This window comes from Trichomonas vaginalis, chromosome VI, assembly GCF_026262505.1.
Source record: "Trichomonas vaginalis G3 chromosome VI, whole genome shotgun sequence".
Classification (NCBI taxonomy): Eukaryota; Parabasalia; order Trichomonadida; family Trichomonadidae; genus Trichomonas; species Trichomonas vaginalis.
Window position 1 is genome coordinate 4052096 of NC_067208.1, and position 23049 is coordinate 4075144.

The 23049-nt window shown below is 31.0% G+C and overlaps 8 protein-coding genes and 2 pseudogenes across 10 annotated transcripts, besides 3 other annotated features; 4 read left to right on the top strand and 6 right to left on the bottom strand.

The window, feature by feature from the left end:
- Window positions 1–6018: part of a mobile genetic element that runs on past the window's edge.
- On the bottom strand, window positions 716–811 carry TVAGG3_0802250 (uncharacterized protein; the record flags this gene model as incomplete). The annotated part of the gene is made up of 1 exon (XM_051247391.1): window positions 716–811. A coding segment is annotated over one exon (96 nt), but the record flags the coding sequence as incomplete, so codon positions are not given.
- TVAGG3_0802260 lies at window positions 1487–1801 on the bottom strand (annotated as a pseudogene). Its single transcript has one exon. A coding segment is annotated over exon 1 (315 nt).
- TVAGG3_0802270 lies at window positions 2947–3483 on the bottom strand (annotated as a pseudogene). The gene has a single exon. A coding segment is annotated over exon 1 (537 nt).
- On the bottom strand, window positions 4306–4800 carry TVAGG3_0802280 (protein of unknown function, DUF4106 family; the record flags this gene model as incomplete). The annotated part of the gene is made up of 1 exon (XM_051247392.1): window positions 4306–4800. A coding segment is annotated over one exon (495 nt), but the record flags the coding sequence as incomplete, so codon positions are not given.
- A 1863-nt stretch (window positions 6019–7881) lies between the features above and the next one.
- Window positions 7882–8922: a mobile genetic element.
- A 66-nt stretch (window positions 8923–8988) lies between these two features.
- Window positions 8989–9900, top strand: TVAGG3_0802300 (WD40 repeat-like family; the record flags this gene model as incomplete). Its single annotated transcript, XM_001296210.1, has 1 exon — window positions 8989–9900. One exon carries the CDS (start codon window positions 8989–8991, stop codon window positions 9898–9900), a length of 912 nt encoding a protein of 303 aa, XP_001296211.1.
- A 454-nt stretch (window positions 9901–10354) lies between these two features.
- Window positions 10355–23049: part of a mobile genetic element that runs on past the window's edge.
- TVAGG3_0802320 (DNA/RNA polymerase superfamily) lies at window positions 12968–14052 on the top strand (the record flags this gene model as incomplete). Its single annotated transcript, XM_051247393.1, has 1 exon — window positions 12968–14052. A coding segment is annotated over one exon (1085 nt), but the record flags the coding sequence as incomplete, so codon positions are not given.
- Window positions 15137–16432, top strand: TVAGG3_0802330 (integrase core domain containing protein family; the record flags this gene model as incomplete). Its single annotated transcript, XM_051247394.1, has 1 exon — window positions 15137–16432. A coding segment is annotated over one exon (1296 nt), but the record flags the coding sequence as incomplete, so codon positions are not given.
- On the top strand, window positions 16686–16958 carry TVAGG3_0802340 (uncharacterized protein; the record flags this gene model as incomplete). Its single annotated transcript, XM_051247395.1, has 1 exon — window positions 16686–16958. The coding sequence occupies one exon, from the start codon at window positions 16686–16688 to the stop codon at window positions 16956–16958; it is 273 nt and encodes a 90-aa protein (XP_051082870.1).
- Window positions 18109–18501, bottom strand: TVAGG3_0802350 (phage tail repeat-like family; the record flags this gene model as incomplete). Its single annotated transcript, XM_051247396.1, has 1 exon — window positions 18109–18501. The coding sequence occupies one exon, from the start codon at window positions 18499–18501 to the stop codon at window positions 18109–18111; it is 393 nt and encodes a 130-aa protein (XP_051082871.1).
- TVAGG3_0802360 (uncharacterized protein) lies at window positions 19048–19890 on the bottom strand (the record flags this gene model as incomplete). The annotated part of the gene is made up of 1 exon (XM_051247397.1): window positions 19048–19890. A coding segment is annotated over one exon (843 nt), but the record flags the coding sequence as incomplete, so codon positions are not given.

A 23049-nucleotide genomic window follows, 5' to 3' on the forward strand; every position in this document is an offset into this window, starting at 1 on the left:
GTCAGCAAATGGAATGCCAAGCCAAAAGTTTGAACGGTCTCCATTTGTATATTGAGTTTTTTGACCTCCTGTATGAGTCCATACTTTCACATATGGCATAATAGAACTTTGCATTTCAGGGTTAATGGTTGTTGTGAAGTTGTTGTTAAAGTTCATAGCATCTAATGTCAAGTTGTATGACCTCATATCCTCAACTGTAGAATATTCTTCTCTTGGATAATATTTGCCATCTATGTTTATATGATATTTAATACCGGGGTTGTAGAAACAAGAATAGTCATTTATAGTTCGTCTGAACAGTACAAACATAGTATCTGCATGTTTCATTGCAGTTGTTAAAGCAATATCTGTTCTTGCACCTGGGTCAGCACTTTGGTTTCCAACTTCACCTGCAAAGTCTTTGACAGATATTTGGTGTATAGGGAACATAAGTGGAACTGCAATATATTTGGCAGCTAAAGCATTTGAAATATCTGGGTCCAACATATAGACTGCAAGTCTGCTTTCTATTCTCTTGCATTCAAACTTTTCGCATGTAAACTTAACTGGGTCCCAAGCAGTTCCAGCAGCATTGAAATAATAGTTTACTTCATTGTTGAAGTTTGAGAAACCAAAGTCTAAGTCAACTTTGTCTTTGCAAAAGTCACAGAACTTGGCTCCACCAGTTCCAGCTACAGTAATGCTGAATGGGTCTTGTGTTGGTGCAATGACTAAGTTATTTTTGCTTGGAGTAAGTTCGATAGAAATTTTTCCTGCCCAGTTTGGCAAGTATCTTAAAAACCTGAAGATGAGGAAAGATGACAAAGGAACTCTAAGTTTCAGTTTTACTTTAGTGGCAGCAGTTTCCATCTGAACCAGAAAGGTTAACATAAACTCCTGGAACGTTAGGGTCAAGTCTTCTTATTTTTCAATATTTGCATACTGGTCTGTTTGTTCTCTAGCTTGTGGTTGTACTGAGTTTCTCAAGCGAACCATTCATAGTTTGCCCATGTTACTGTTTGAACTAAGTCAGAGTTAGAATATATCTTATATCCCATGAAAACTTCTGGAGCATATTGGTATCCGACATAGAAAATTCCATTGCAACCTTTCTTGTCAGACAACTTGGCAGAAGTTTTATTTCAATGTCTTGTTCCACGTATAAGAATGAGTTGTCAATAGAAATAATATGAAACCTGTCGCAAGCAATATCTACTGTTGTTGAAGAACCTTCTCCAAACTCACCTACGTTTCCATAAGAAACAGCAGTTGTATATTCGTAAGTTCCAGGAACTATTTCTGACCTTCTAATGGCATTGTCGCATTCGTTATACCATTCGGAAACATTTCCGTTCATGGCATCCAAAACTGTTGGCGTTATATTCTGAGCGGCGTACATTTCATATGGGTAAAAATATAGAATAGTTGGATTTATGTGTCATAATAGAACCCACTCGGACCAAGCTTTACTTTCTTCCTGACTGAGTTTTTAACTCTTCTTTTTCCTTCATTGCCACTACTTTCACTAGATGAAGTTACTTCTTCACTACTTTCACTTTGTTCTACTCTTCTTCTTTGGTGTCGCTTTTGGTAACTTGCCCTCTGCTTCAAGTTGTTGCATCTTTGCCTCATGTTCACCTAGTATGTTGTAAATTTCCCATGTCCTTTTTGCCTTTGGGCTCTGGTCGCCCATCTCAGGTAACCTATATCCTAGAAAGATTTTGTCATAGTTTGTATTTGAGTCTTCGCGTATTGTTTGCATGACTCTTTCCTGAGTTTCCGGTTCAAGCTCTTCAAACAGAGCTTGTCCATATGGAATAAGCTCGTTTCCAAATATATGTTTTTGTAGCCATTCTGGTTTTCTTTCCATGTTACCAATAATATCTTTTGTGAATGGGAAAGCTTTTACCCAATGTTTCAGTCTTGCGTCATTTATTTCTGTAGTTGGTTTTATTTTGTCAAGGAACATGTTTTTCAATACTAACATTTCATTTGGTACTGTCCATTTGAGTTTTCTTAAATATTCATCCCTTCTCAGTTCATTGTCTGCAAAGTAAGTTTTTATGACATTTTGTAAACTTTCGTTTGCAAGGTCATGTACAATAGGTTCTCTTCCTTCTATCTCCCTAACTTTCTTTCTAAACTCTTCACCAAATATACCATCTCTATGGTTCTGTGTAGTTCTTTGAGATAAATGTTCTAGAACGTCAGGTGTTATATTTCCATCAGCCATGTTCATTTCATACTGGTTCAAAATATCTGATCTTTCATATCTTTCAATGGCATTAAAGCCGCGCTGAAATACCAGCTACATCTGGTTCACCATTCACTTCCATTGCGTCTACAACTTCTTGAATTGTGGTTGTAAGTTTATGAACCACCTATCCGGATTAGCTTTATGACCCCATCTCATTGTAGTTCCATAGTCTGCAGAAACAAAGTAGGTTTGTTTCCATATTGGCTAGGTTCTGAATGAACTTTAAACAATGTTTCATTTCTATATGTTTTGTTGAAATTTAACCTTTTATTTTCACCGAGTTCATCCAAAGATTGAACGTTATATGCTCGTAAGTAAAAGGGATTGTTGTATTTGTGTACATTATCTTTCAGTACTTCCATTCTATGCTGGATATTTTCATCTGATGTTGGAGTCTTTTGTATGTCGGCGAACATTTTTCGATATTCTTCTACTATGTCAGCTGAATTTTTCTTAGACTCTTGGAAAGATTCCATATTCTCCGCATACTCTTGTTGAGGGTCAAGATTTTTCGGCTGTTCCAAATCTTCATCTAGTTCTGTGAAGTTAGTTTCCAAAGGAGGGACTTGTTCGTTTCCTTCAGGCTCTTCTAGCTGTTGTTGCTGAACTATTTCTTCCATGTCTGGTTGTATCTGAACTTCTTCCTGTGGAGTTTCTTGTACCTCATCTGCTGGCATTTCATATATTCCGAGACCGTTTTAACAAGTTCCCTATTTAAGCCATCCGCATTCATAACCCTTTCTTCTTTCGTTCCGTCTCTATTTTTTACGCGTTTCATGAAGATAGTTGAATTATCATTTATCTCTGACACCAAATATCTCGGAGTAAATTCATCCATGTCATTTGGATGATATGCTATTAAATCATATCCCTTAGCGAGCTTGTATTTTCCAGGTTTGAAATTATATCCCATTTGGTGCTGAACCATAAAGCTAAATAGGTTCGGGTCAGTATTTCCTTCCTTGAACTTTCTAATAGCTTCTTTATATCTGTCACTAAAGTCAAGAGTATCTGGGTAACCATAATTTTCCTTAAGCATTTTTAAGAATTCTTGGTTTCCTTGTTCTCTACTTCTTTTATGTCCTTGCTCTGTTTGTGGTTGTTGTGGTGCAGTGTTTTGAACTGTTGGTTGTGCTGCAGTGTTTTGAACTGTTGGTTGTGGTGCAGTGTTTTGAACTGTTGGTTTGTGGTGCAGTGTTTTGAACTGTTGGTTGTGGTGCAGTGTTTTGAACTGTTGGTTGTGGTGCTGGATTTTGAACTGTTGGTTGCTGTGTTGGTTTTGGTGCATGCCTGTGTCTGTGTCCATGTGACGATGTAAATGTTTTAGGTAGTCCTGGTGCAGGTGCTTCTCTTGGAGGGTTTGGTGGTATATAAGTTCCACTAGCTAGTATATAAGTTCCACCAGCTGGCACATATGTTCCATCTGCAGCATAATGTCCTACCTGACTTTTCGTTCTTAAGAAAGCATTTACTAGGTCTGTTTTGGTCTGTTGTAACTCTTTTTCTTGACTTTCCACAACAGTTGCTCTAACGGCGTCATAGGCACTTTGAACTGCCTGTCTCGTTGCTGCATCTGTTATTTTCGTCATATTTTGTGCTACTTCTCTTAACTCTTTGTCGAAACCTTCAGACTTCAGTTTCTTTCCAGATGAGAAGTCGTTCACTAGTTTCACCTTACTATGAAGAGCTTCGAAGGCGTTCTTAAAGTCAGCATTCATTAAAGCTTCATTTGAACTGTCTTCATCCGCTTGTATTTTTGTCCTTATTGACCCTATAAGTTGGGCTGCTTTAGCGTTGGCTTGGGCATCTAACCAGTCATTATTAGCTTTTATATATTCTGCGCTTTTCATTGCCTTTTGCATGGCTGCGTCGTTATTTTTACTTTCTTGTGCTAAGTTTTCATACTGTACGGTTTGGTTTTGCAACTGTAAAAGTTTTTCTGCCTTTACATTTGCTTCAACTTCTTTTTTATACTCATCGCTATCCATATATGTCTTCAGGGCTTTTTGTTTTATTTCTTCATCTTTCAGTACTTTATATTGAGTAGTATGGTTTTTCAAATTTATAACATCTTGTTCCATTTTTGCTACTTCTGCTGCTTTTTCTGACACTTTTTTCGCATATTCCTCTGTACTTAGTTCTTTCAGTTGTTCTTCTTTCTTCTTTTTCTCTACGTTTAACTCATTGAGTTTCTTTGTGTGTCTGTCATATTCTAGTTTCTTTTCGTTTTCACTTATTTGTTTCTGTATGTCTATGTTTGACTTTTTGACATCTGCTATTTGATTTTTGAGTGAACTCAAATTCATTTGACTTTGAGGGTTATAGGCTGTTCCGTCTGCAGCTCCACCATAGCCTGTCATTTTCGCTAAAAGTGCCGCTCTTAAACCTCCACTCTGTGCACCAATAACTCGGTTTAAAAGCATAGGGTTGCTTGACATTTGTTGCAGCATAGTGGGGTCATTCATAATTTGTTGTTGCAACTGTTGTTGTGGTGTCAGTTTTACTATTGGATGTTTCAATGCTCCCTTCCTCTTACGTATATTCTTACGTAGCTTACGTGGCATTTTAAGTGAAGTTAAAAAGCGGTTTTTGACAGATGTTTATATGACACTTTTTGTTCAGCACAAAAAACTACTCGGTCAAAGTGTTGTCAGTTTTGTAAAATAACCGTCCTATCTCCATGCCTATGACGAAGAAATCATGAAAATTCAAGAGGTGAGAAAACAGGTGAGATCTCACCTCTTCACCTAAACTTTATTTTTGGGTCCTTTACACTCATTACGATGAAGAAGTCTTGACAAAACATTTACGAAGAAGTCTTGACAAAACATTTACGAAGAAGTCTTGACAAAACATTTTACGAAGAAGTCTTGACAAAACATTTACGATGAAATCATGAAAATTCAAGAGGTGAGAAAAGAGGTGAGAAAACAGGTGAGATCTCACCTCTTCACCTAAACTTTATTTTTGTCTGATTTTACGAAGAAGTTTTGACAAAACATTTACGAAGAAGTCTTGAAAATTCAAGAGGGTAGAAAAGAGGTTAGAAAAGAGGTTAGATCTAACCTTCTACCCTAAACATTATTTTTGTCTGATTTTACGAAGAAGTCTTGACAAAACATTTACGAAGAAGTCTTGACAAATTCATGAGGTGAGAAAAGAGGTGAGAAAACAGGTGAGATCTCACCTCTTCACCTAAATTATATTTTTGGTCATTTACACTCATTACGAAGAAGTCTTGACAAAACATTTACGAAGAAGTCTTGACAAAACATTTACGAAGAAGTCTTGACAAAACATTTACGAAGAAGTCTTGACAAAACATTTACGAAGAAGTCTTGACAAAACATTTACGTTCATGTTTGACAAAACATTTACGAAGAAGTCTTGACAAAACATTTACGAAGAAGTCTTGACAAAACATTTACGAAGAAGTCTTGACAAAACATTTACGAAGAAGTCTTGACAAAACATTTACGTTCATGTTTGACAAAACATTTACGAAGAAGTCTTGACAAAACATTTACGAAGAAGTCTTGACAAAACATTTACGAAGAAGTCTTGACAAAACATTTACGAAGAAGTCTTGACAAAACATTTACGATGAAATCATGACAAAACATTTACGATGAAATCATGACAAAACATGAAAACATATATAATTTGTGAAAAGCTCCTGGAAGACCCGTATATATAAGAACTTCATTTATACTCATCAACTTCAAAGGCTAGAAGGCACGAAGTGCCTGGAAGCCTCACTACTTTTTTTTTTTTTTTTTTTTATCAAATTCTAGAAAAAGAATCCAAAAAAATCAATTTCAAAATATTTTTGGAAAAAATTGGATCCATAATTTTATTTTAATTTGTATTTATTTTCTATTTATTCCATAAATTTTATTCATTTCGCTCTTTTTTGAAAAATTATACTAATAGATATTGATGAAACTCCAAAAAACAAAAGGGGGAACTTCGTCGACAACAAAGGTATCGACCAAAATTGTTACCATTATGCTTGACATATGAAGTATAGTAATAGTGTGTATGGACTCATAGAATGACTTTCGTTTGATTTCGAGATATATTATCATCTTCTAAAATATCCATATTTTACTTGATAACCCATATGTATTATCGTATTATGAAAATTAAACGAAAAATATGGCTCAAGACGAGCAAAATTCGATGCTAAAAAAGTAAATTGTTTATTGATTAGGGTGCTTTCAGGTATTTTTCTGAAGCAACACTTTATTCGTTTTTCTTTCTACATCTGAATATAAAACATGCACAAATAAGTATTTATAATTAAAAAAATTATTCGAATTGGGTAATTAAACCGTTAGATCTTAGATTTTATTAATCATTTCTTCTTAAAATGAGACCGTGGTAATGGGAACTGTGTATGAGAGTTGCAGTATTGTTAAATTGCGCGAAATGTTGATAAGTTTCAAAAACAATTTGTAGTATGTTTAAGTATATTAGAATTTAATAATATGTGATAACATCGACTGCAAACAATCGATTTTAAGTGATTGATGAAAATCGATATCAATATTTAAAATTTTCGAGGTTTTTTTGACTGATAGCAATTGCTTTTGACACCTAGAATGAAGTCCTCCTTGGTGAGTTTCTCCAAATTTTTTCCATTTTAGAAAAAGCCTATGCAATTTTCTAGAAAATGATAACGTTTTTTTCAATTCTCGATTTTTTTAGGAAAAATGAGGTTAATTTTTTTGAAAATTTATAATTTAGAGAGAAATAAACCTTTTTCATTGTGTTATAAATCGATGAAACATTTTTATTTTTGTTATTCTATAATATTTCTATTAAAATATATCACTTATACAGCAAAATCGTATAACTATTTTTCAAAGATATAGAAAAGAAGTATATATTCCTAAATTATAAATCAGTCATAGTTTACTATCAAAAATAATATATTATTCTATATAGATAACCATCCATTGTTAGTAATTTAAAATTATTTCTGGTTCAAATTAAGGATTATCTTCACATGTTTAGAAAATATTGTAAACATCCAGAAAACAATCAATAATATCATGATTTTATTAACAGATGAGTTCAAGATATATATTGTGATTTGATTTTCGATAATAAATCTGAATCAAATGTATATTAAACTCGCACATTTAGTCTTCTTATCATAATAATGTTATCAGCTAGTGACTATGGCTACAAAACAAGCAACATTAGATCTGTATCTCATAATCAAACCGAAGTTAAGATAAGATATTTGAGATTTTATCACCTGGTAGTATGCATGATACTATACCAGAATGACTAGTCAATCTGTTGTTTTAATATCGTTTTAATTTTTTTATGCCAAAATAGTACTCTGGCTATCATTGGTAATACGTAAGGTTGCTACTGTTGTAATATTTCGAAAAAATAAAGGTATCAACTTTAATGCAAGATATGATGAGTTGAACATCGAATAATTGGATTTTTGTAATATTAATATTCTTTAGTCCCTAGTATATCATTGTTTCATACTAATAACGTGGATCAATTCCGTTTCAATGATCAGATAAAGCAGAAACAATATACTCAGGTGCCACTTTTTTGGTCCAAAAAATGAGTTCCCCCCCTTTTCAAAAAACATTGATAAAAATTGAATTATAGTTAAGGGTGCGCCCGGGAGGATCATTTAAACTTCAGAATTTAGAACCTTAATTTTTAAGCAATTACTTGGTACCTAAATAGGTAGTAAAACTCTAAAAATATCAAAAAGTACAACTTGGCTCCATAATAATCCTGTCATGGTGGCAGTTTGTATTCCCTAGTATTTTCCTCTTGAATCTCTTTTTCTGTCGAAATTAAATTCAAATCTCAGAAGTAGAAGTGAATAATCGACTTATTGCTGCTATTATACGAATAAACAAATCCATTATATTATTTTTATTTACATAATATCTGTTTGAAGTTCATAATTCTATAAATTTTTCTTCAAAAACATTACAATCTTGATAGTTTTGATACTGTTTAATAGGTTTTTGGCACCTTATTTAGTAATTACAACGTATCGAGTCGATCTGAACTTAATTTTCGGAAATTTAAAATATTTATCATAAGTAAAATCTGATTTGAAATTTATGTTTAATTACTATATTTTGCATAATCATAAGTAGCTTTTGTAAAAATTCATCAAAAAAAATTTTAACGTGCTTTAATTTTTTATTTTTTAAAATAATACATATTATTATATAACTAGAATATTTACAAATTTTACTGCTTTCAAAAATTTAATCCTCCTCCTCTCAAATAAACGTACATCCGGGTGGCCTGTTTTTTGCAAAAAATAAAATTTCATTTTTTTATGCTTAAAAAGTCAGAATTTTTATTTGCTTCTGGGATATATGATGGCTATATCAGACGCCCATTCTTTTTGATACTCAACATTAAACATAAAACTTAGCTGTTAAGGCTCTTCTGAAAATATTTTTTTTTCGAAAAATTTTCGAAAAAAATCAAAAAATTTAAAAATCCCCGAATCTGCAGGGATTTTAAAAAATTCTTTTTAGTAAAACTTAAGGATATTGCATCAGATATATTGGTATGGGCAAATTCAATTTTAATACAATATTCATCGAGATATTGCGCTAACGAAGCATTCAAAATTGAGAGGGTAATCCTCCTACTCTCAAATAAACGTACATGCGGGTGCACCCTTAATGGCAACATGAATTCGGATAAAAAGAGAAATCCTGAAATTATGGCAAAAATTTTATTGATTTATGACTGATTCTCAACATCAAATTGATGATAGAATCACTTGTTGCGAATTCAGTCCCAATGGAACACTGCTCGCAGTATCATCTGTAAATGGTTCAATGGACATTTATAAAAGCCAAGATTTATCTCCTATCATAAAATTCCAAAAATTAGGATTTATGAATCAATTCACTTGGAACGATTGTGGGTATATATTACTATGCGCTAGAAATGACGGAAAAGCAATTTTAGCAGATATCAAAACTAAAACTATCGAAATTTTATATGATCCAGGTGAGGAGAAGCATGCAGTTTGTATTGCATCATCACCTCGATTATTTGCTGCTATAGGTTATTCAGATGGAACGATTTCCATTATTGTACGTAAAGAAGTAGCTCCAAGTGTGTTTAGTGCAGGATATTATCCAGTTACTTCTATAGCAGTAATGAATGAGAAAAATTCCATAATTGTTACTTCTTCAGATGGAATTGTGAGAATTTTTAATTTTTTGCCTACAGTCAATCCAGTCACTCATCATTATTGCATCAGTAGCATTTATGTTAAAAAATCGCCTCTTTACCAAATCAAATTATTAAATAATGATGATGTTGCATTAATATTAGCACCTAATTGCATGATACGACTTTTAAACTTATCTAAAGGCCCTATTAGTGAACCAATTACTATGCTTTCTCCTAATTTAAACACAAAACAATTTAAAATCCTAAATTACAACGATAAGTCGAGTTTTGTGGCTTGCATCTCAGATGGATCCTTTAAGATACTTAGTATTGATACTCTCGCTGTGGTTTTAGAAAAGCCAATGCCTAATTTGAAAGGTTTTGCTATTTCCTGCCATCCAACAAGTCCACTTATCGCAACTGCTGGTTCAGGTGATCAACCCATATTATTACATAATGTTACATTTGCATAAACATAGAATGTTTGTTTTTATTGAAATAATTTTAAACTTTTTTTAGATTACTATTATAATCTGATATCTACATCTCTGTTTTATAAGAATTGTATCATTATATTACATCAATTCGATAATGAAATTCAGTAGTATATGTTGAAGGGTTTTGTGACTTTTTTTGTAAACGTAAGAATTCATACATTTTTGAGCGATTTTGTATCATTTTTTTTTACATATGAAGTAAAAAATGTATGATTTTTACGGTTTTTATTCTTACGTTTTTGAATAAATCAAGATTTAAAAATTTTCAGAATCGTAAGAAATTTTCACTAAACCCATACATAATGAAATAAAAAAAAAATAAAAAAAATAAAAAAATAAACTTTAAAAATTCATGTCTTACATTTTTTGAATAATTTATTTTTTTAATTCGTATGAAAATGAGTGTCAAGACTAACGACGTTAAAAAATTGGGATTCACAAACGAGGAAATAAAGGATATATTAGAGGAGGCGAGTTATGAAGTTAATAAATATTATTTAAGAAATTGTCAAAAATTCGCGGAGTTATTAAATGATTTAGATTATGATGGAAAAATGAATAAAGATGATGTTATAAATTTCTTATATCCCACATCTGAAGAAGAAAAACCTAAAGAACCTGATGTTTTCCCTGAATATTATGAAGAACGGATTAAAGATGATGAATATGATGAAATTGAAAGACTGGAAAAAATAAGAGATGAAATAGATGAAAAAATTAAGGAATTAAGAGAAGTTGAAAAATATAATGAGAATGAAGTAGAGGGTTTAATGAATATCCCAGCTTCAGAATCAGAAGTTCAAAAATCTCATGAAGAAAGATATAAAAATTACTTTTTGGAATCTACTAAAAATTTATTAGATGGTGAAATAGATGAAACACTTTCAGAAGAAGGCACAAAATTTATTCATAAACATAAGTTACAATTTATTGACGATGGAGATTATCCATGTATATTACTTTCACCTCCTCTTGATTCTGAAAAATTCAAAAAAGCACTGAAAAATGTAACATATGCAACAAATACGATTAAGAAAGAAGACCATGATATTTACACAAATTATTATTTAAATAAATGTGCAGGTGTTGATAAAGTTTTTGATTTGTTAGATAAAATATCAAAAGAAACAATTGGTACATATAAATTTTATGCGATTGTGGTTTCATTATTGAAGATACTAATAATGTTTCATATGAAAGAACAGCACCGAAGGAAGACGAAGTTGAAAGGTCTATACCATTCGTTATTAAGAATATAAAAGATATGAAAACTTATAAACATTATATTTATTCATTTATTTCAGAAAAAATGGAAGCAACCCATAAAACATCATCTCATCATTTTATAGCTATTCATACATTCCTTTTCAAAGTTGTGAAATTAAATAAGACAGGAATTAGATTTAATGTATCAGGGTACGCATTCTTGAGTAAATTAAAATGTATTCGTCACGTCGCAGATGATAAAAATTTATGTGTTCTTAATTCATTTTATGGACTTTAGCCCTGGACTTTAAAAAAAATAAACTTTATTTTTATTTATTTTTTAATTTTTTATTCTTACATAAATGAACAAAAACGGAACAGCTAAAATGAATGATAATCAAATAAGAGCCGAAGGTAGAAGGTTATTTAAACGCTTCTATAACATTCCTGATGGTGTTAATCCTAAAACTCGTAGAAGTTATTTAAATGAAGCCATAGATGCATATGAAGGATTTGACATTTCATCAGAAAGTGAGAGGTTAGCAAGAATGTTAAACGTTAATATTGATTTTTATTATTGTGACCCTCAACCAGAAGACGTAGACATAAATAAGGTAGACTTTCCATTAGTGGAATCAATAATGATAGATCCAGAATTTTGAAACAGTAAATATTTTATTAACACAGAGTCCATGTGGAAAACTTCACGCTGACAGAATTACAGACGTTGAAGCACTCACAGGATATAAAGTTTGCCCCTTTTGCAAAGAAGAAGTATATTCTATCCGTGATGACCCAGAAAGGAAAAACCAAAGAAGATTTTTAAAGCATTGTGAGAAATGTAAAGAAAATAATGGAAGATTAATTCAAGACGTTCAATTGCAAAACACACAACAACCATATGCACCACATATCACGAAACAGAAGATATATCAATGGCTATTAGCACATAATTTGCAGGAATATTATAAACCAACAAGATATTATATTACTTTTGACTTCGAAACATTAGAGACTAAAGAAGAACTTTCAACTTTCTGAATGTGCAACTTTGAACGCTTACTTAAAACCATTTATGTATCATCAACTGTCAAAATAAAGCCGCAAACGGACTCTTTGAGTCCTGAAGGTCTTTCAGACCGAAGCGGCGAGGTCGTAGACCGTGATAAAACATTTACGAGGAATTTTTGCTTAACATCAAGTGATTCGTTCATCTCTGATTGGATTGAATTTTTATTTTCAACCTGTTCATTAGTTGCTAAATCAAATATTGAACAATATGAAGAATTAATGAAGCCGCAAACGGACAAACGGCGGGGACTTTGTCCCATACATTAAATGAAAAACAGAAGGAAGCATTTAAAGAACTTCTAGATGAGGAATTCAATAAAGTGAATATCATAGGTTTTAATTCGGGAAAGTTTGATTTAAATTTAATTCTTCGTGATTTAAACACTGCAAAAATGGAAATAAAATCAATGCTGGGTTTTCTTCTCAATTTAAGCAAATCATTGTAAAGAAAACAAACTGTCCATATGAATTAAGATTTATTGACATCAAAATTATATAGCGGGTGGGAACATTAGACCAATTCACTCAAGATTTCGGAAACAATAAATCACGTGTTAAATCCTTTTTCCCTTATCAATTCATCACATGGGAGAATTACGAAGATGAATTATATAAAGTGGAACCATTCACTCAAGATTCATTTTATTCAGCATTAACTCAAGAAACAATATCCGATTCAGATTATCAAATATATCTCAATGATGCTAAAAATTTTGAGAATAGATTAGAATATTTTATTCATTATTGCAATAAAGACGTTGAAATTATGATTGACCCAATTGATAAAATTATTGAAGAAACATTTGTTTATAAAATTGACATGCTTCATAATCTTTCTTTATCATCGAATGCATCAATGATTCGTTACGCGTTAGCATATAAGAACTTCAATCCTAACGAAACATATCCAGAAGAAGAAAATGTGGAATCAAGTTTTGAATTAACAAAAAAGTATTGGAAATATAAAATTGATTCATATAAGAAACAAGATGAAAAAGCAGAAAGGGATACTAAAAACAATGTTTCAATGGATGACTATCAATACTATCACGATTTAATCCTTTCATCTAAATGCAAAATGTGTGGTAAAGCGTTTACATATGCTAATAAACCAACATTAGATAGAATCGATAATGAAAAACCACATACCAAAGAAAATTGTCAGTTAATGTGTTGTTATTGCAATGTCGTAAAATCAAATAAAGATGAAGATGTTCAACGTTTAAGAATCAATTTAAGAAATTATACATTAAAAAATAATTTACCAATGACTCTAGATTCAGTTGAAGCTTATCACATCCTCCGTAATGGAATTACTGGTGGTTTATCAAATGTTCAACATAGAGTAAATCTTAAAGGAATCACGCACATTAATAAACTTTCATATAATCCAGAAACTAAAACTGTATCAAATGAGGACACTTCCAACATTATGACTCATTTCGTTGGTGTTGACTTTAATTCATTATATCCTTCATCATTTTCATCTAATCCTCATGATTTCATTCAATATACTGACCATAAAATGTATATGCCGGGAAGATTGAATGGTGTTATCATTTGTGATACAGCAACAAAGAAAGCAAAAGCACTGGGAATAATTAAGAAGAAAAATACTTTATTCGTGGCTGAAGTAAAGGGTCACATTGATGAAAAATACATTAATGATTACATAAACTTTTTACCAATAATAAGAAACTTTGATATTATCACAGATGAAAAAACAATTGGTGGTTTTATGTATAATTACATGAAATCAAACAATCTACCAGTTGACCAGAAACAGAGGAAATTAACTCAGTTAGCATCAACACACAACCAATATCAACCATTTTCTTCTTATTATCTTTGGTATCTAATAGACAGATTTCATTTTATCATTGATGACATTCAATCAATTTTAACATTTACGAAAAATACTTGTTTTAATGAATTTGCGAATGAATTTATGAACGAAAGACAAAAGGCTGAATTAGAAGGAAATAAAGGAAAAAGTTTATTTTGCAAGATTTCACTTAATGGATCATATGGTTACGATGCAATGAATACACAAAATTACGCAAAGACTAAAATAATGAATGCACAGAAGGCACGCGTTGCATGTATGTCAAATAAGTTTAAAAACATAAGAGAAATAGGAGAGGATACGTATCAAGTGATGCTTAAAGATAGATTTTATAGATGTGATACATGTTTACAAGAGGCATTCTTCACTTTAGATAACGCAAAATACTGGTATTTGGTTTTCATTTATGATTTTATGTATAAATGCATGGATGTTAATCGTTTTCATTTCATTGAAGGTGATACTGATTCATCTTATTGGGCAATCGCTGGCGACCCAAATCTTCCTAACACTCAAGCATTTCAAGCAATTGTAACCGATAAAAAATTTTATGATAAAAACATTTACAAATTCGCACCTTTTGATTTCTTCTGTTTTAATGAGAAATTTAAACCTAAATTAAAGAATAAAGCTGAAGAAAAAGCACATGAGAAGAAGTTATTGGGTTTAGCAATTGAGAAACAAGGTGATAACATGGTTGCTTTATGTCCTAAGTGTTATACTTCATTCAACGGTTCAATTGATGGAAGTGATTTTAAAAAGATTGCACAAAAAATGAAAGGAGTTAGTTTACGACAAAATAAACAATTAACACCTAAAAATTATTTGGATATAATAAATGATAAAGTGATATTTGATGGTCAGAATATTAATTTACAACTTAAAAACGGGTCAATGACTCGCTTAACAATCGGTAAGACTGCATTAACAGGAGCACACACTAAGGCTGTATGTTGTGAAAATGGATGTTGTATGCCATTTATTTAATAAAATGCCACAGAAGAGACAAAAGGAACCGTAAATAATGGTTTTGATACTATGATTCAAAGAGGCGGGCACCCTTAAAACACTTATTTTATTTTTATATAAATGAATAGCGTAGATTTAAAAAATTTAATTGATGATTTAGTACTTAATCAAAATTTTCTTAATTATTATGAATTAAAATCATATCTCCAAAAACATGATAACAATATAACGGGTGATGATATGGATTATTATTATTCGTATTATAAAAATGAAGTTTTGAAATATCATGATAAAATAATTTCTAAAATTAAAGACAAAATTAAAAATAATGAATATTCAAAGGGAAAAAGTAAATCACAACTTAAACAATTGAAAGATTTCAAAAATAAAGTATTAACAGAAGAAGATATTGATGAATTATATAAATTATATAAATTATATAATCCTGAGCCGCAAAAACCAAAGGAACAAAAACAAAAGGTGCAAAACGCCCAGGTCCTTCAGACCATAAATGAAGCACAAGCTTTAATTTATGATTCATTAGTTAAACCATATTCAGCCCGACTTTTAAATGAAGATCAACTTTTGGAATTCATCCTTCAACATAAACTCGAAGCGGGAAAGTATATCAAACCTTTATATACAGCATATTTAAAACAAATGAATAGAATACATCCAGAATTAATGAAGGGGGGAATGAAATCCAAAATCAAAGCAGATAAAATTAAACCACCTGCAACACCAAACCCTCCAACGACAGTACCTCCTCCTCCTTCAGTTAATCCTTCATCATTCACTTTATTATATCCATTTCAAACATTAAAGAAGCAAAAAGATTTTAAAAAGGATTTCAAAATATTAAATAAACCAACTGACCCAAAAATTCAACCGTTAAAGGAAAAATTTAGTCGCCCTTCATTTGCACCATATCCATATTCATACGAAATCGATCATTTAGAATATTCAAGAGGAAACGTTACTTATTTATTTGCCATTAACATTAACACCAGATATTTATATTGCATTCCGGTGAAAGGGAAAACAGAACAGGAAACAAGAAGAGCTATTCAATACTTACTAGATCATGAAAGAGTAGATAATATAAGGGGTGATGGTGATAAAGGATTTCAGGCAGCTATGGCTCATTATTTCCCACAAATTAATTTTTACTTTTCATCCTCTCCATATACGTTTCATAATAAAATAGTTGATGCGGTAATGAGAACTCTTAGAGATGCGTTAGGGGTTAATGGTCAGATATACTGGGATGGAAATCATGACTCCATCATACAGCAGTTAGTATATTATTACAATAATACATGGCATAGAACAATAAACATGAAACCGGTGGAAATGAAAAATGATATTTCAAAAGAATGGGAATATATTAGAAAGCAAATGGAAAGGTTGAATGATGTTAAACGTGAACAAATTAATTCGGGGCTCATGAATTTTAAACAAGGGGATAAAGTTTTGATTCATCTCGATTATGGAAAAACTGATAAATCAATGACAAAAAGAAGACGAAGATTTGACACAATAGCTGAATTTGTTAGATATATTAACGGCAATGCATTAGTTGAAGTTGACAATAAATTAATAGAAATTCCGATTTATTTTATTACTCCATTATATTTAAATAATATTTAATTTTTTTATTTCGTAAGAAATGAGTAACAACGAAGCAGTCAAGAGTCCAGACGATGAATATAAAAAGAAACTAAACAGAATTAAATCAAAAATATGTTATTACAAAAAGAAGCCACAATGTGGTGGGGTTGAAAACGATAAAGAGAGGAAAGAAATAATCGAAAAATTAGAAACTTATCGTTCAATCCTTAAACTGAGTGAAGCAAAAATAAAAGAATTTAATAGAATAAATAAATTGATTGGAAGAGATGAATTTAATAAAGATGAATTTTTAAACTCTATCCAAATTTAATTTTTATTCCTCTTCGACAACATCTCTCTTTCCATCATTACCGCATAACCACATTTTCTCAATTTTAGTGGTTTGTTATTTTTAACATGTTCTTGCATCATTTTTATCATTTCCTCCCTTGTTATGATTCGTGGTAAATTTTGAGCTTGTGGGGTATTCATTTATGATAAAAATAAAAATTTGTTATCACTTATTTTATCGTGAATGTTTTTAGGTTATTCAATAATTAATTATTTTTGAATAACTGGGAAATAAATTTACGTCAAATATGCAATTTATAAAATCTTATGTCGACAGGCTACGTAGCACAGTGGTCTAAGGTGGTGTTATGGAGGGGTCAAGGTCTGTGGTTCGAACCGCGACAGCGCCGTATTTTCTTATTTTCTTTATTTGTCTTGTTTGTCGTGAATAAAAAGTATCATAAAAGTGCTCTATCTTCCACGGGAATAAATAAAAAATTTACTTTATTTCTTCTTTATTTCTTCTTTATTTCTTTGTTCCCGTGGAAGAAGGGTTTTGCTGTTTTTTCTCAGCCGAAATCAATGATTTTTTCATTTTTGGAATCCTTAGCGAATGAGGAATCTTTTCTCTCGTGGAAGCTTTGACCTAAAATATAATTTAGGTGAAGAGGTGAGATATCACCTGTTTTTTCACCTGTTTTTATGGTAGTAGTGAAATAAAATTTTGTTATCAGTTATTTTATCATCATTTTATTAAGTTCATCTTTAGTTAATAATTTGAATGGATTCGCTAATGTTCCACCTTGAGTCACAACACTTGCCCCGGCTAATTGTGAAGAACCTGGGATAAGTACTCCATGAAATGATTTCATTGGTATCATTAATTTAGAAATAGTTGGCTTAATTAATTTGGTCATTTATGATAAAAATAAAATTGCATAATTTAAATTTTTTTTCTTTCTCATTTTCTCATTTTCTCATTTTTCATTCTGTTTTGGTTTCAGCAACTTTTCAAGTTGTTGTCTTGTCAGTAACTTTAATTTTAACTTTGGATCAAATATTGGGTTTCCATCTTTATCTCTTCCAATAACACCATATGGTAGAATCTTCATTTATACTAAAATAAAAATTTAAATTATGCTGTTTGCTCTTTTGGAGCTCCTAAAGTTTGTTTCACAAACATTGAGCGTTCATTGAACTCTATACCATGCGAATACAGTCATAAATGGTGGCATGTAATCTTTACTTTGTCCCGTTGTTTGTGTATATCCTGAAACGCGATGTGTATGGTTTCCTTCTCCCTGAGTGTCACTCCAGTAACAATTTATGGCAAATTTAACATCATCTTTAACATCATATCCTTTACCTTTTGTCATTCCTGACCAATCCCAATATCTATGCTTATGCCAACCTGCTTGAGATGTGCTTAAATCTATGTAGTGACTGTGTGCAGGTAAATTTTCACCCGTAATTGTTTTACTTCCCCCTGTTTCCTTTGAAGAGTTTGCACAATACAAAAACCTGTCGACTATTTGTTCCCATGCACCAACACCAAACATTGCTTGAGGACCTCTCACATCCATAGATGTATAAATAGAACCTACTGGGTTCATTAAATCAAACATATGAGATATTATAGGATTGTCTCTTTTGAACTTAAAATATAGTGTAACTATTTCGGGTTTCTTCTGGTTTGTGTCAGAATATTTTTTATAATATAATCTTATGTTTTCAGGGTATGTAAAATCTTGACTATAATATTTATTTTTGTCATCTTCATAATAGTATACTATTCTCGTTTTTTCTATTGCATTATATCTTTTATATCTATAATAATCTAAATATAATGTTTGCTTTTTTGGGTCTACATGTGCGTCAACACCATAGTCATAATAATACGGTGCTGGAGCTACGTTAGACAATGTCATATCCGTCATTTCATAAACTCTTAAATATTTCTTTTGTTCGTCTCCATATAAGTTTAAGTAGCAGTTGTTGTCTAATGGAACTTTAACTTGTGTGCCATTATTCTTTATATAGCCTACATACATTTCATTGTTATTTTTCGGAATGAGTTTATACCGTATACCATTTCTTAAGGACTGTACAAACTCCCATCTAAAATATTTGTTTTCTTCATTGACAGAAAAGTCGCCAACAATAGTTTCAATATTTTTTGTTCCAACTAAACTTTGGTATATTTCGTTAACAAATGATATATCTGCTTTCTTTGCTAACTCATCGTTAACATATTCCTTATCTGCCTTCTTTGCTAACTCATCGTTAACATATTCCTTATCTGCTTTCTTTGCTAACTCATCGTTAACATATTCCTTATCTGCTTTCTTCCCTAACTCATCGTTAACAAATGATATATCTGCTTTAAGGTCTAAACATTCTGAAACCCATCCTGTATCAGCTTTAGTTTTAAGAATCTTCGATGTCCGTTCATGATACCATTCAACCCTTTCTATAATTTCATTATCTTTTTCATTAACATATTCCTTATCTGCCTTCTTTGCTAACTCATCGTTAACATATTCCTTATCTGCCTTCTTTGCTAACTCATCGTTAACAAATGATATATCTGCTTTCTTTGCTAACTCATCGTTAACATAAGTTTTATCTGCTTTCTTTGCTAACTCATCGTTAACAAATGATATATCTGCTTTCTTTGCTAACTCATCGTTAACATATTCCTTATCTGCTTTCTTCATTATGTCATTTAGGAAACCTTTTATGAATTCCTCATTTAAATTAAATCTTCCAATCTTCAAAACTTTAGGAAATGCATTTAATGCGTAATATCTTTGTTCTTCTGGTGGAATTGATGTTATATCATCCGTTATTCCTTTAATTTTTGAATTCATAAATAAAATTTCTTTTATATTTGATATCACTGCACCACCTTTGCAAACGAATTCGAAATGGTCATTTTTCAATACTATCTCCAAATCTCCATATTTCAACATTTGCGTTTGTTCTGCCGTCTTTGAATTATATGCATATATGGCGTATGTAATGGTCTGTGGTTGCTGTTGTTTAATCATTTATTACGATTTAAAAATAAATATTTAATCTGTTATCTCATCAGCTATTTTTTCTATTTGAAATTGCCATAATATTTCATTCATAAATTCTAAATCACAATCAAATAGGTCAGTTATTCTAAATTTAATATTTGATAAATCTTTTGAATGAAGAATAAATGAATTCCCGGATAATTGAAACGGATATGATAAAGAAAATATGTTTAAGTTGATGGATAAAATGTTTTGTATTGATGGGTAAGAGTTAGGGTCTAATGTTTGATGTGAAAATCTCATTGGGGTATTAACTTTATCACATTTGATTAAAATGAAATTAGAACCAGTGTCAGAATACAAAACATCCCCAACATCTTTTTCAAAATTTAATATCCCCAACAATGAACGAAGACGAGGAGTACAAAATTTAATTTTCAGCGGAAATTTAATAAGGTTATTTATTTCATCAAGTTCAAAAAGTTTATCAGGTTTTGATTTAAAATTTTCTTCATACCATACGATAAATGATTCATTTAAATAACTTAAAATCATGTTAATATCCCATTTCGTTATCACATTATTTATATACATATCATACGTTTTTAGGTCTACGACCCCGCCGCTATGCGGCTCATGGTCATCTTTAATAAATGATATATAATCTGAAGGGTCTAAAAGAATGGGATTAAATTTACCACTCACAGAAACGAGAGTAACATTATAAATTCCGCTAACTGTTAAATTTAATTCACAGTTATTATTCGAAATAATATTGATAATTGACATTTTTTTATTACGATTAAAAATATGGTAAAGCGTTATTTTCCAGTGATAAATAAAACTAGAATAAGATTACCTCAAGAATTCATAAATTCAACGAATAAGAAATTCATTCATGTTATAAATTTTAGTGTTTTCAGAAAATATGAGTCGATGTCATATTCATCATCAGGTTATATTTCACTTCATTCAAATTTAGTTCAATCAAACCCATATAATGACCATTTCATAAGATTTTCAGATGGTATTAAAAATGTAATTGATAGATTAAAATATGAACAGATTGACAATATCGAATTTTTGGAATTTTGGTTTAAATATCCCGATGGAAAAAAGATTGAAGTTAAAGATAAAGCTGATACTATAACAAAAACAATTACAATGACCGATCCGGATAGTGGGGAACAAAAAGAAATAAAACAAACGATAGAAACTGGTGAAAGGTCAATTATTATCGATTATGATTCAAAGGATTATTATTCGATAATGTTAATGCTTGAATATTAAATAGCCTTAACAAAAATTTTTCAAGTGATATTTTATATTCATCAACTATTTTATTATAAATATCATTATATGTTAAATGAAGTTCAGTTGTTGTTCCGTTCTTTGATATCTTAATTGTGCTAATATCCTTTATAGGATTTATTTTTGCAACTGTTCCGCAGCATGAAACCTCATCATCTATGAAAAATTGAATCTTCACGTCTGAATCTTGAACATCACAAAGAATGGCGATAATGTGAATTAATGATTCATAAGGTAAAATAATTAAACCGGATTGGTCAATTAAATTTATTATTGAATCATAATTATCAGTTATGATATCACGGTAAATTTTCATTAATTCAGAATTAATGTCTATTTTATATGGCGCATTGCGACTGTAATCGTAGATTCCTGGGTTCTCGATGTTTGATGAAAGAGGTGGGGGGTATGTTGGATAAGTGGGAATTTCAACAGGTTCTTTACCAGGTTCAGATAAAATGATTGGGTCTCCATTCTCAGGTTTTCTTCATTCTCCTCATTCTTCGGTAAGTCACGAGTTAATAAATTTGGTTGAGTTGCTGACCTTGTTAATTCAGGACTAACATTAACTTTAACATTTTGAATAATTCGTGATTTATCATCATTTACGTTATAACCAACCGTAATCTCTGCTTTTGCGTTAGTGTTCTTTTGACTAGTGAAACGTCTTCTCATTTATATTCGAATAAAAAAATATATTTAAACTTTTATTTTGCTGGAACTTTTGAATCTATTATTTCCTGTATTTGTTCATGAAGTTGATTTTTAGCATTTTCATCGAAATTAATAGACCGAATATATTCATTAATTGCATTCTTATAATCATCTGATTTCTCAAATTTTCTTTTATCTGATTCCTTAACTAAATCATAAGTTAAACCTCGTTGCTGATATAATGGTTTCTTAATTAAATCTTTGAATGCTTGAGATAAAGCACCTGATGCAATTCTTGCTACTATAATTGGTTGGAATTGCTGTTTAAGTTCATCTTTAACATTTGCGAAAACTGGATCGAATAAAGCAACTTTAAAGAATTTCTTAGCTGGAATTTCAGGTCTTAAATTTGCATATTGACCATCAAACTGGTTAGAATATCGTGGTAATCCATCCGGTCCCTCTTCAATAGCATTTAATTCTTCATTGAAGTAAGAATATGGATTATGACGGTATGAATTAATTGGACCATTTTCACCTTCTCCAATGTATTGTTTAACAGCTTTTCCATTTTCATCAAATTGCATAGGATAATGTTCATTATATGCTTTACGTTTAGGATAATCCGTCATTGTTAATTTATACCCATTTATGACTTTAATATTTCCTTGACCATCAGTAACGAAAACTTCATTTATTCCATCAGGTTTTCCATTTGGACCCGTAATGTCTGCTTCGTGTGCTTCCCAATTTGGTCCGTGACGTTTGGCATATGCTTGAGCTTCTGGTAATGTTAAAACGTTTCTCATTTGTTTAACATCCTTTTGAAGACCGGCAACAATGTGGACTAATTCTTTCATTCCGTCTGGAACTTTCATAGTTCTATTATATGCACCCTTTTTGTTTGTTCCTTGTTTTAATGGAACCTGTAGAAGATTTGCAATTTCTGTCATGTTTAATTATAAATAAAAAATAAAAATTAATTATAAAAAGTTATTCGAATTTAATGGAACCTTTATTTAAATCAACTATTATTTTTCCATGTTCTCCTAATTGTTGATATTGTGTGTAAAGTTCATTAATGCTCATTGGTAAATTCACTTGATAAAGCATAACGTTCAACTGTTGACGACTAAAACCACT